At 34.0% G+C, this 11,205-nt stretch overlaps 1 protein-coding gene across 1 annotated transcript in view; it reads left to right on the top strand.

The window, feature by feature from the left end:
- Window positions 1–11,205, top strand: part of LOC108691728 (neuroligin-3-like) — a 196,989-nt gene that overhangs the window by 95,907 nt on the left and 89,877 nt on the right. The window contains exons 2-3 of the mRNA XM_018199598.1: window positions 5,587–5,940; window positions 10,060–10,369. Coding sequence (XP_018055087.1) covers window positions 5,587–5,940; window positions 10,060–10,369 — 664 coding nt within the window. The remainder of the gene's footprint in view (window positions 1–5,586; window positions 5,941–10,059; window positions 10,370–11,205) is intronic.

The following is an 11,205-nucleotide window of genomic DNA, read 5'->3' as shown; positions in this document are numbered from 1 at the left end:
TCATTGATGAAAGGATAACATTATAACGTTAGAGATGCATAATTTACATTGTGTTTTGTTGACCTGTCGTTTGCTTAATTTACACCAGCGTGCAGATTAAGATTTTACAGAAATAATAATAATAATTACTCCAGTAGAAATTAAATTATTTATTGTTTGATATTTACATAATAAACAAAATAAAATTTATCTATATTTATGAAAATATACTCTTGTATTTTGAGATTTATGTTTTAATAATTTGTTTTGTTATTGTTACCGTGAATTATTACTTTTTAAGGATTATAAAAATGATTTTTATATTACAATTAAAAAAGAAATAATCAAATGAAAATTTTATTAAAATTTATTTATTGAGTTGTATTGTTTTACATTTAAAAAATTTATTTTTTATTAAAAATGATTACATTATTCAAAAACTTACAAGTGTTTGTTAATAAATAAGCAATTTATCCAATAATTATTTGAGTAGCAACAACTTATTCAAAGTAAATTTTTATTTTAAATAAAATTAAAACTAAATGTTTAATCTTTACTGTTTGTTGAGCTAGAAATGTATTTATTCGTTTCTTAATCTTTCATATTATTTATAAAATCACATTGTTTTAATTTAATAAATGTAAATATTAAATATAACTCGATGCAAATTAAATATGATAATAAATATAAAATACAGTTAAGTCTTGAAATGTCATACAGATTAAAATAAATCCTTATATGTGGTTAAAGGTTAACAAGCGCGCGGTAATTTATTTAAAATACTTTATTAATTTTAGCTTTAAAATATGGGTCAAATCATTTTGAAAAATAATGAGAACGTTATAAAAGCGATACAAAATCAATTATTACAACTAAATAAAATCTGGCATGGACATAGCCAAGCTTTGTCCATGCGTTTACAAACTTGCTGGCGATATTGCAACGAACGAAGTAATTAATTTGCTTTCACGTACTGCGCATATTATGTGTGGATTATGCCCGTCGCAGTTTGCACTGCAAAGTTCGCGATGTAATTACGTACTTTTGATTCTGTTTGTGCATAATGAGTCGCGAGCGATAAAGTTACCGAAGCCGCCTGCAAGTTTCACTACGTTACAGCTACGCAATCTCTCGTAATATCGCCAGCAATAATTGATCTACGTTCTACTGAATTTACACTATTCACTTTAGATAATGACCCCATTTATTTTCATCTGTTAGATATTATAATTGCAATTTCTCAAACTTGAAGAAATGTCTGAAATCTGGAGAAAAAAATTTTATTTGATGAATTTAAAGCATTGATAAATAATGACATTTAAAATAATTAATATAAGGTAAAATGGAAATTACATAAAACTTATGTGAAGGATAAATATATTATTAAATGAAACAGATTGGAATGCATACATTTACGTGCATATTTAAGTACGGCTTTGTTTTTACAATTCTTTTCATCGCTCGATTAATTTATGGATGATGCAGCTGATAATCTAAAGTGGACGGTATAAACTGAGCTTTACATGCCGGATTGTCACAATAACGAGCTAAAAATGATACTCCGAAAGCGCAGGCCAAAGCGGAACTGAGTAATCGGATTTCCGATGATGGACGAATAACATCATTGCAAAAATGGTCGACCCCGCGGCAACGTATTGTTACGCTAACAAATTCACCCTTTGACTTTTAAACTCGGATTACTACTATTTTGTAGAGAAAAGGGCATGCACAATGCGTTTCTATAAATCGTTGCGCATGTCCATTATTACATCAGATTGAATGTCCGATTTAGGTAGATTATATTAATTATTTAATTATTTTAGCGTCAAAATATATTTTGCGTAAAACAATATTTCTGATAACGTGTCACGCTTCGAAACAATGAAAGACCATTGAAAGTCAACGTCAGAACGTAGCGAATTACGATTACGATCGATGCTCGTTAATATTAACTCATCTGGCAACGTTAATTAACGAGCACTATATCGATGCACATCGATGCAAAGCCTGCAGAGACAAAGTTGTAACTATTTCAGGCATGTTTGACATCCGTTTTTGATCGAGGATGAGGAGGGGGAGCAGAGAGAATAAATAAATTGATATCAATGCGCGCATGTCGTGAGAAGTCTCGCTGATGACCTATTGCGCTAATCTATTTTCCGAACGGGATTTATCGAGTAGTATCCCAGCAAATGCAGAAAGCCCACTGTAATATCGAGTTTTGGCGTTAACGTTAAACATTTTCGCGTCGCAGCCATTTCGAAACATTCGAGTGCAACGGCTCGTTCGTCCAATCGTCGAATTTATCTCCAGTTCGCTTCGATTAATGTCTGCCCCGCCTACTATTAATTCACCGTCATCTGCAACAGCTCAAAAGATTCGATTTTTTTCGAAATATTCTCCAATTATGTTAACATTAATATTATTAACTGTGATATATTATATCTGAGAAATAAATTTTTGTATTTGGAGCTTATTTATCTCTCTAAGCTTTTATCTTTATTTACAATGCGCGTGTATATGTTTTACAATTTATATATATGTTATATAAATTTTTTCCACGAGCCCGAACGATCATGACATATAAACCATGTGAAAAAAAATGTCCCACGATGTTCATATTGTGATATTGAATAGTAAATCCGCATTGTTTCTCTATTTTCATTTAATTTTATGTTTACGTGTATTACTTTCACAATATGAGTTTTACAATTTTACAATCTGTGTATTTATTTCATATTTGAACACTTGTTACAAATTGAAAACATCAATTATTTAAAAAACATATTTTCATGAACTTTGGAAAAGTTGACACAATTTTTCCAGTATATTTGTATGAATTTTTAGAACGTCCTTTATGCAGTTTGTTCTCGTTATAGTATCGCGGGAGACGTCTTCTGTGTACGCAGCGAAGGAAAACGGATTTAAAATGGATCTGCATTAATCCGAATAAAGAGTCTCGGCAAATACGCCGCTAACTTGTGAAGTACTTTGAGACGGAAGACTTACCTGATTAAGATTCTGAGATAATTTCGGAGGGGGGTTGAGGAGAAGAATCGGAGGTGGATTAAGGAAAATTTTTCTTGACAGATCAAAGAATCCCAACTGATATTCCTATATCAAGATACGAAATACCCGATAAGCATCAAGATTTAACTACAAAAAAAAATGAAAATTCGAAACTTGTTTCTGCTATTGTAAAAAAAGGGGAAAAATGAAGAATTAAAAGGGAGAAAATCCCATGTCTGATACATTTTCAATGGAAGAACAAATAATGTGGTATTAAAGCATCTCTTTTATCAAAAATTTGTGAATCAATTACGCAAAGGATATTCATTAATTGGACTAATAAAATGACTTCTTTTTGAACAATTTGGAAAGCATACATTTTCAATGGAAGAACAGATAATGTGTATTAAAGCACCTCTTTTATCAAAAATTTGTGAGTCAATTATGCAAAGGATATTCATTAATTGGACTAATAAAATGACTTCTTTTTGAACAATTTGGAAAGCAGTATTCAACGTCTAAAAGCTACAAGAAATGAATAGTCTCGTTATAATGTTTTTTTTAAATGTATAGTATAATAGAAATGCATCTCTGTTTCCCGGATAAAAAACGCAGTTCTGAACACATACAATTAACTGAATTGACGACAAATAAATTGGAACATACGTATCTTTCGAATATTGTGCCCCGAAATCTGTCTTCTCAAAAAGTAAAATTCTCAACTAAGGTAAACTTCTTTCTTACATTTTCTGAATCTTGTGTGTGTGTGTGTGTGTGTGTGTGTGTGTGTGTGTGTGTGTGCGTGTGTGTGTGTGTGTGTGTGTGTGTGTGTGTGAAAACCACCGAGAAATGCATACAGTAAGAACATTGGAATTGTAGATTTCTTTCATCGGAGGACTCTCCGGGGACGTTCCTTATCGCGAAATATACATCACTTCACCGTGCCACTCTCGTCGTTATGGTCGCGAAAGTAAAACGGAAGTGGCTCTTATCGAAACAAAGAGCCATGTTGACCATGTGTCTAGTCATATAGAAAGTCTGGTGGAAGAAAGAGGAGCAAAGGGAAGAAATAGTTGCGAAACTTTCCAAAGAATGTCATTTCGTGAAAAAAAGTACGGAATAAAACTAAAAGCTGTTATATAAACCAAGGGCATATTCGAGAAAAACTTGGATGTCTCTCGTTCTTTCTTAAAAATTAAAAAAAATATCAATTTCCCCTGTTTGTCAAGAAACCTGTGACCAGAGAAACACTCATACTACAGATATAGAATCTAGAAACAGCATTAATGTTTATCCTGTACACTTTTCTGGAAGGTTAAGATTATTAGACTTACTTAGATGGCAAATATATCCTCTCGTATAGAGCGTATAGAGAAAGATATTATTTCTTTTCTTTCTTTTAAAAAGGACGCATTAGTGAAACCGCTGTCGTAAAGCTTTACAAGATAGCACGAGAGTGGTTCTCTGTAATTTTACGGCTCGATAATTTCATGTCTCATTCCTACCAATTTTCAAGACTTTATGTCTTGGAACGAAATGAGACATACTAATAATATTCCATGTACTACAAGTATGTTCGAAGCTACAGAATTAGTTATATATTAAATATCGTAATCGCAAATGATTGTAAATTCATTGAATTTATTTCCAATTTAATTAAAAAGAAAAAATTTAATTAAAAAAATATTTATGTATTTTTATTTAAATTTTATTTAAATTATATCGTTCAAAAGTTTCAATAAATGCTGTTTCTGCGAAACAAAAAGAGACTAACTAATTGCTTGCCAAATGCATTAGCTATTGGCGCTATTGAGCTTTTTTATTTTTTAACTAAAGAAATGTTGATGTAATATATATAATTTAGTTTTTATGTCAAGAAATAAAGAAAAACTAGAGCAATTTCAAACCAATACTAGTCGAAAAATATTTAGCAAAGATTAAAAATTATGATCAGGTAACACATTCTCTAACTGTCTATTCTACAACCATCGATTGTATAAGGAAGAGTGAGAGAAACAATCACAGTCTATAAAAATGAATGACTGTGTGTTAATTAAGAAATAAACACTCTAACATTGTAAGTTTAATGTGATGCAAATTCTGAGAGTTCAAATATTGTATTTAACTTTTTGAAAATGTACAAAAAAATATTAATTTGACTTAACAAATAGTGTAAAATACAAAAACAATTTTTTTTTTATTTTTTCTCTATTTATCAAAAAAACTTTGCCATTTACTGAAATTTTTGAACGGTACTGTAAATCAATAAAATTATTCTATTAAAAAATATCTTTTATGCAAGTAGAATAAAATTTAATTTTTTAATTGTTTTGACTACATACACTTGAAAGAAATTTGATAATATTGCAACACTCAGCACGGTTCTGTCCGGAACATGGGACAATACCGGGTCATGTCCGGATACGAGCCGCTTCGGCAGGTAGACGCTTCGTGTTCTCGACATGTCCGTGACAAAGAAGACGATGGCGCCAACAACACCGTGCACCGTCGTCTTTGTCACCTCTGTTTGCCGCTGGCAAAAGAGGAACTAAAACGACGCGTCGCGTCGCGTCGCGACGCGATCCCTTTGTGTCGCAGGCATGGCGGAGGGCGGCAGGAAGCATCCGGTGTTGCTGTACATTCACGGTGAGAGCTACGACTGGGGCAGCGGAAACCCCTACGATGGTAGCGTCCTAGCCAGTTACACCGACCAAGTGATCGTCACCATGAACTACCGGTTGGGCGTGCTCGGCTTCCTGAACGCCAACGTGGCGCCACAGACTAAGGCAAGGGTTGCAAATTATGGCCTCATGGACCAAATCGCTGCCCTGCATTGGGTTAAGGAGCACATCGCACGTTTCGGGGGTGATCCCGAAAATGTCACCCTTATGGGCCAGGGCACCGGAGCCGCATGCGTGCATTTTCTCGCCATTAGCCCCACCGTTATTCGGGGTAAGTGATTAAAGCTTGTTGAGTTAACATGAGTTTCGACATAGTTTGAATGATATATCAACTGAGCGAAAAACGCTATCCACGCGAGCTTATAAACTAACGCAATAAAGTTGGAAAAAACAGTATTTCGTTAAAAGCGACTTATGGTTGTAAATTGTAAAATTCAGGCAGGCGTAATGAATAAATTTCCTCGAGAATGAAGTCAGTCGAAATTTCTGAACCGTTCACCACCGTGTTGCGCTCGTAATTATTCAGAGAACACGCCGCGCTCGCGCGTCTCATAAATGATTAAAAGCGCTTTCGCATTACACATAATTGAAGAGTAGCAAGTTTTACATGAGCTTCGTTACAGTGCATTATTTTGCGTTAGTTAATTACTCGTTACACCAATTACGTATTCGCAAATAAGAAGGTAGACTTTGTTCTTTTCGCCTCAAAAACGAATTTTCTTCGATTGACTTACGAGCTTGCAAGAATTTATATCGATCTATTGCAACTGAATTCGCTAACAAGATCTTCAACGATCGAAAGACAAAACGAGCTTATATGTCGAGTTCGTCTTTGTAAGATCTACTTCCTCACAGTAAAAAAGACAAATTCTAGCAAACAGAGGTTCTCAATTTTATCCATAAATAATCACATAATACAAGATCTTTTATTAAAAAATTTTTAACTATAGATATATTTTATATCTTCAAAATTCAAATAAGGACGAAAAAAGCCAAATATCTGTGAAGCTAAATACAGATTTGAAGATAATTTTGTTGGGTTATCAAAATAATTATGTAGGAAAGAGAGAGACATTCGAGTTAGTTGCTAGAATGTGAAAACTTTTTAGAGCATTGCTCATTATATTATGCTTGAGTTTTTCTACATAATTATTTTGATGATCCAACAAAATTATTTTCAGATCTGTTATAAAGCTTAAATTTTTAAATATTTCAGCTTGAAAATGTAAACTTAAAAGCACATCCTACGATTTTAATATTCTGCAAATTATTTTATCATAAAATTATATAATGTCATCACACAAGAAAATGTAAAGATTCTTTTTAGAATCTCAAGAGCAGAATGCTGAAAACCTCAAGGTCTGGTGATCGGAATATTCCGTAGAAAACTTCGTCACTTATGTGCCATCTGTCGCCTGAAAATCGCCATCTTCATATCGCATACTTCACTCTGGAAAAAGGGGGAGAAAAGAATTTAGAAATGAGAAGTAGCTTAAACCAGCAAGAATATCAGCTTGAAATTTCTTTCTCCCGACATCCACCATCCCCTACCCATCTCTTTTGCAGGGTTCGCGATATTTTCGAGGACGAACTCGCGCCGATCGGCGCTGTAACACATTGCCGAGGATATTGGCTGTCTCCCTTTATATCTTCATCCAGTAACAGCAGCAGACCATCTTCGTGGTCGTGCTCACGGTTAACGTTCGATGGTTAACAGCCCCTGCAAGCCCCTCCGGGGATGGACATGGCTGAGAGGATAAGGGGAAGCTCCCCCCCCCCCCCCCCCCCCCCCCTCCCCATCTCTCTTTACCTCTTTTCGTCTCGTTCTTTTCATCTTTACTCCATCTCGTTCCTTCGTTCGTGATATTATGTGCGTGAAATATCGTCTCTTCCTACCGACACCACCTTCGTCGTGAGCGCTATTGGAAAATACTTCCCTCCCTTATGAGGAAGGCAAAGCCATCCACGCGTGTCCGAGATGGGAGTTTTTCCTTCCACACTTTTTACACGTCGCGGTTGTTTTACGTTCCTTGTCTACTTTCTTGATTTCATTAATTAAAGAAGCATGATATAACTCAAACGATAAATTACGAGAAATTACTCAAATGATGATGCAATCGAATAATTGAAGAAAGAGTCGTTGAACTGACATTTGAGCGATTAATCATAAAATGTTATCGACATGTAAATTTTACGTTCAAGTGAGCGAAATCATTGAGCGCCAAGTTATGTCTTCAGTGATCTAATTTGCTATGTTTGTAAAAAACTAGAACAATTACGTGGAGATAAGCTTTTAAAAGTCCTGTTGTACATATATCAATTTTCTAATGGTTAGTATTATGACAGAAAGCATAAGTGACTTTACTTTTTAAGCAGTTTGTGTTATTATATATTTTATTTGAGTGTATAAGAAGATGCACACACGAGTGAATTACATGCTTCAAATTTCATTATTTTAAGATTGAATTTGATTAGTGTACTTGTTCTTTCTTTCCTTTTAAATTGATAATTAGATTATTTGTGTTTATAAAAATCTATATATTATAAATGTAATATATTTTGCCATTGTGAAAGTATGAAATGTATAAAAAAAACTTGTGTTACATTAATTAAGAGTGATTTCCTTGTAGATAAAATGTATGTATCGATAATAATACCGTATCACCCAATAGCGACAGCATTCTAGGATTAAATTGACGAAGGTTTCATGATTGTGAAGATGATAGTTTGTAGAATGTTGTCACAAATAAGGTTTATAAAAAAAATGAAAAAAGCCTGTTTCATTTATTTCACTTTTGCGATTAAGCATCAGATTTATGGCGCCATTCCTTTCGGTATTCTGACATTAATGTCATAAAATTCTCTCGCTTAATAAAATTCGCATTGTTTGCAAATTCTATTATTTAAAACGCTTGTACTCGTTTGTGTCGCAAGAGAAAAAGCATAATTTTCTTTTATTTGTTTGCGCACGAAAGGATCTCCGATCGGGAAGGATCCCGGCATGCCGACTTTTCTCTCACCATCCTAGCTCCACGGATGCTTCATTCTTTCCCGTATCACAGAAGATAGAAATGAGAATTCCATTTTTCCAAGGTGGCTGTCTCGAGACGCGACGATGTCCTGTTATTTCCTGCTTTTGCTCTCTTAAAAAACCTTTCTCTCTCTCTCTCTCTCTCTCTCTCTCTCTCTCTCTCTCTCTCTCTCTCTCTCTCTCTCTCTTTCTGATCCTTTTCTCTTCTTCCCTCTAACATTATCACGTTAATTTTCTTAATAAGTTGCTTTTACTTGATAAGTTAATGAGACAATCGAAGCATAACATCTTCTCGAAGTAGAAAATATCCTACCTATCTTGATATCTTTTTTCCTTGAAATTGAGAAATACATTTTCATCTCTTACTAGGTGCTAGGAGAAATTCTCTTGGAGAATATTCAACAATAAAACTCAATTCTTGCAAAAATTTTTGGATAATTGTGATCATTTAAAATAATAAATTTCAGTATTCTTTACAATTTTTTTTTAATTATATTATTGAAAATCTCAAGTTTACATAACACGCTTTGATAAGTGAATGAAAGCAAATGAATGAAAGTTATATAAGATATTATTACACGTAACAGGAAAAAAACGAAGAAAGTAATTTGATATACAGGGCGAAAATAATTTTTATCTTAGCGCGATGCTTATAATGCAACCACTGACGAGCTAATGGCGTCAAGAGGAGGAGCGGAGATTGAAAATTCCTTCTTAAAGTACAAAACGGAGCATCCCATTTTTCCTTAGGCAAATAACGTCTATGTGAGTATGCGCTAGAATGATTTTCTTCTCGGATAATTATATAGGTCGTTGGTCATCTCTTTTCTTTAAGTTCGAGAACGACTTTGGTCTTTTTTTTCTCACCGGGAGTAACGACGTGGCTTCCATCCACTCGCAGCGCCATTTTCGCCAGCATAATTTCCTCCTCAAACAATCCACTCGTATAATATTCAGTGTCGCAATCGCTGTGCTTCTTCTAGCATCAGACATAATGATTCAAAATATCACGCTCCAAATATTTAATCATCAAGAAACATGCAAGTTGAAAAAAACTTAAAATAAATTACAAAATAAGATAAATAACTACTTAAGATATATAAATATCTATTATTAAAATATTTAAACAGAAAAATTACAGTACTAAAAATCAAAATATTGTAAATATTAAAAATCTTAAATGAAAAATATTTTATTTACCTTAAAACTTAAATATATTAGAAAGTAATGAATAATAGGTTTGTAAAATAACACAAAAATAATTAAAAACCTAAGTATAATTAATTTTATAATTTCCATAGACACACACATAGTATGGTATATTTGAAAATAATCGAGAGATGTTTTATTTATTTGCAGGATTATTCAAGCGAGCTATACTGCTGTCAGGTAGCGCTCTTTCATCCTGGGCCGTGGTGGAAGATCCTGTATCCTACGCTCTGAAATTAGCCAAGGCGGTCAACTGTTCCATTCCTGATGATCTTCTTAAAGATAATGAGCTTATAGTCGATTGTTTGAGAGAAAGTAGTCTAGAAGAACTGATGCAAGTCGACATTCAGCCTCCAACATTTCTTAGTGCGTTTGGTCCAAGTGTCGATGGCGTCGTCATTAAACCAGACTTTCAAAAGGATCTTCTTTCTTACCTCGGTCCTGAATTTCAAGGATTCGCGTAAGTCTATCTAGAGTATTCTATTAATATGTAAGATTCCAAGTTGCTCTATGATTTTATAAATTTTTAAAAGAATGCTTTTTATGAACAAGAAAAAATTCTCTACTAGTTTTCAATTCTAAAAATTGTTTAAATTTAAATTTCAAAATTCTTGAATCTCTCTCCAAATTAATATATCATTCAATATTTTTCAATTTCTTTTTAACTTTCGATACAGAACTAAAATATAATATAAAATATGTTTATTCGCGCTGCGAACTCTTAGTGCCATTTTGGATATAGCCATAGTACAAATAGGGAAAAGGAAAAAATCTGGAGACACAGTGAGGAAAAAGAGGGAAAAGGGGAAAATCCTCGGATTCCGGTAGAACGGGCTTAATAGAGTTTTATGGTAATGCGGCGTATATTTCTACATTTTCTTTCGCGGCGGCAAAGGAAATCCGTGAAGCAGCGGAAAAGTTATTTTGATGTGTGCACTTCCGGGCTCGGCTTTGCTTTCTTGCCCAGAGAGGGGTCTCGCACTTAACGTCGGCTTCCACAATAATTTCGCTTTCCGTCTTCCGTCTGACGGATCCCGGAGTTTTCTCGTTAAATGGAAAAAGGGAGCTAAACGAGCCGGTTCCACCGCGAACATTAGCGTGGTTCATTAACGCGATTAAGTAAACGACCTGCCTCAACTCTACAACGTCATTAGCATACTTACAATCGAAGATCGCACTACGCTCGTACCGGAAACCATGGAACGAGTTTGTGTTATCATCTTTTAACCAACTTACAATTTCCACTTGCAATCGCAAGTCCAAACAGATTTACCAGATGCCAATGATTTCCGTATC

The sequence above is a fragment of the Atta colombica genome, unplaced genomic scaffold (genome assembly GCF_001594045.1).
Source record: "Atta colombica isolate Treedump-2 unplaced genomic scaffold, Acol1.0 scaffold51, whole genome shotgun sequence".
Classification (NCBI taxonomy): Eukaryota; Metazoa; Arthropoda; class Insecta; order Hymenoptera; family Formicidae; genus Atta; species Atta colombica.
The sequence above is the reverse complement of the archived record's forward strand: the minus strand, read 5'-3'. Positions and strand labels throughout refer to the sequence as shown.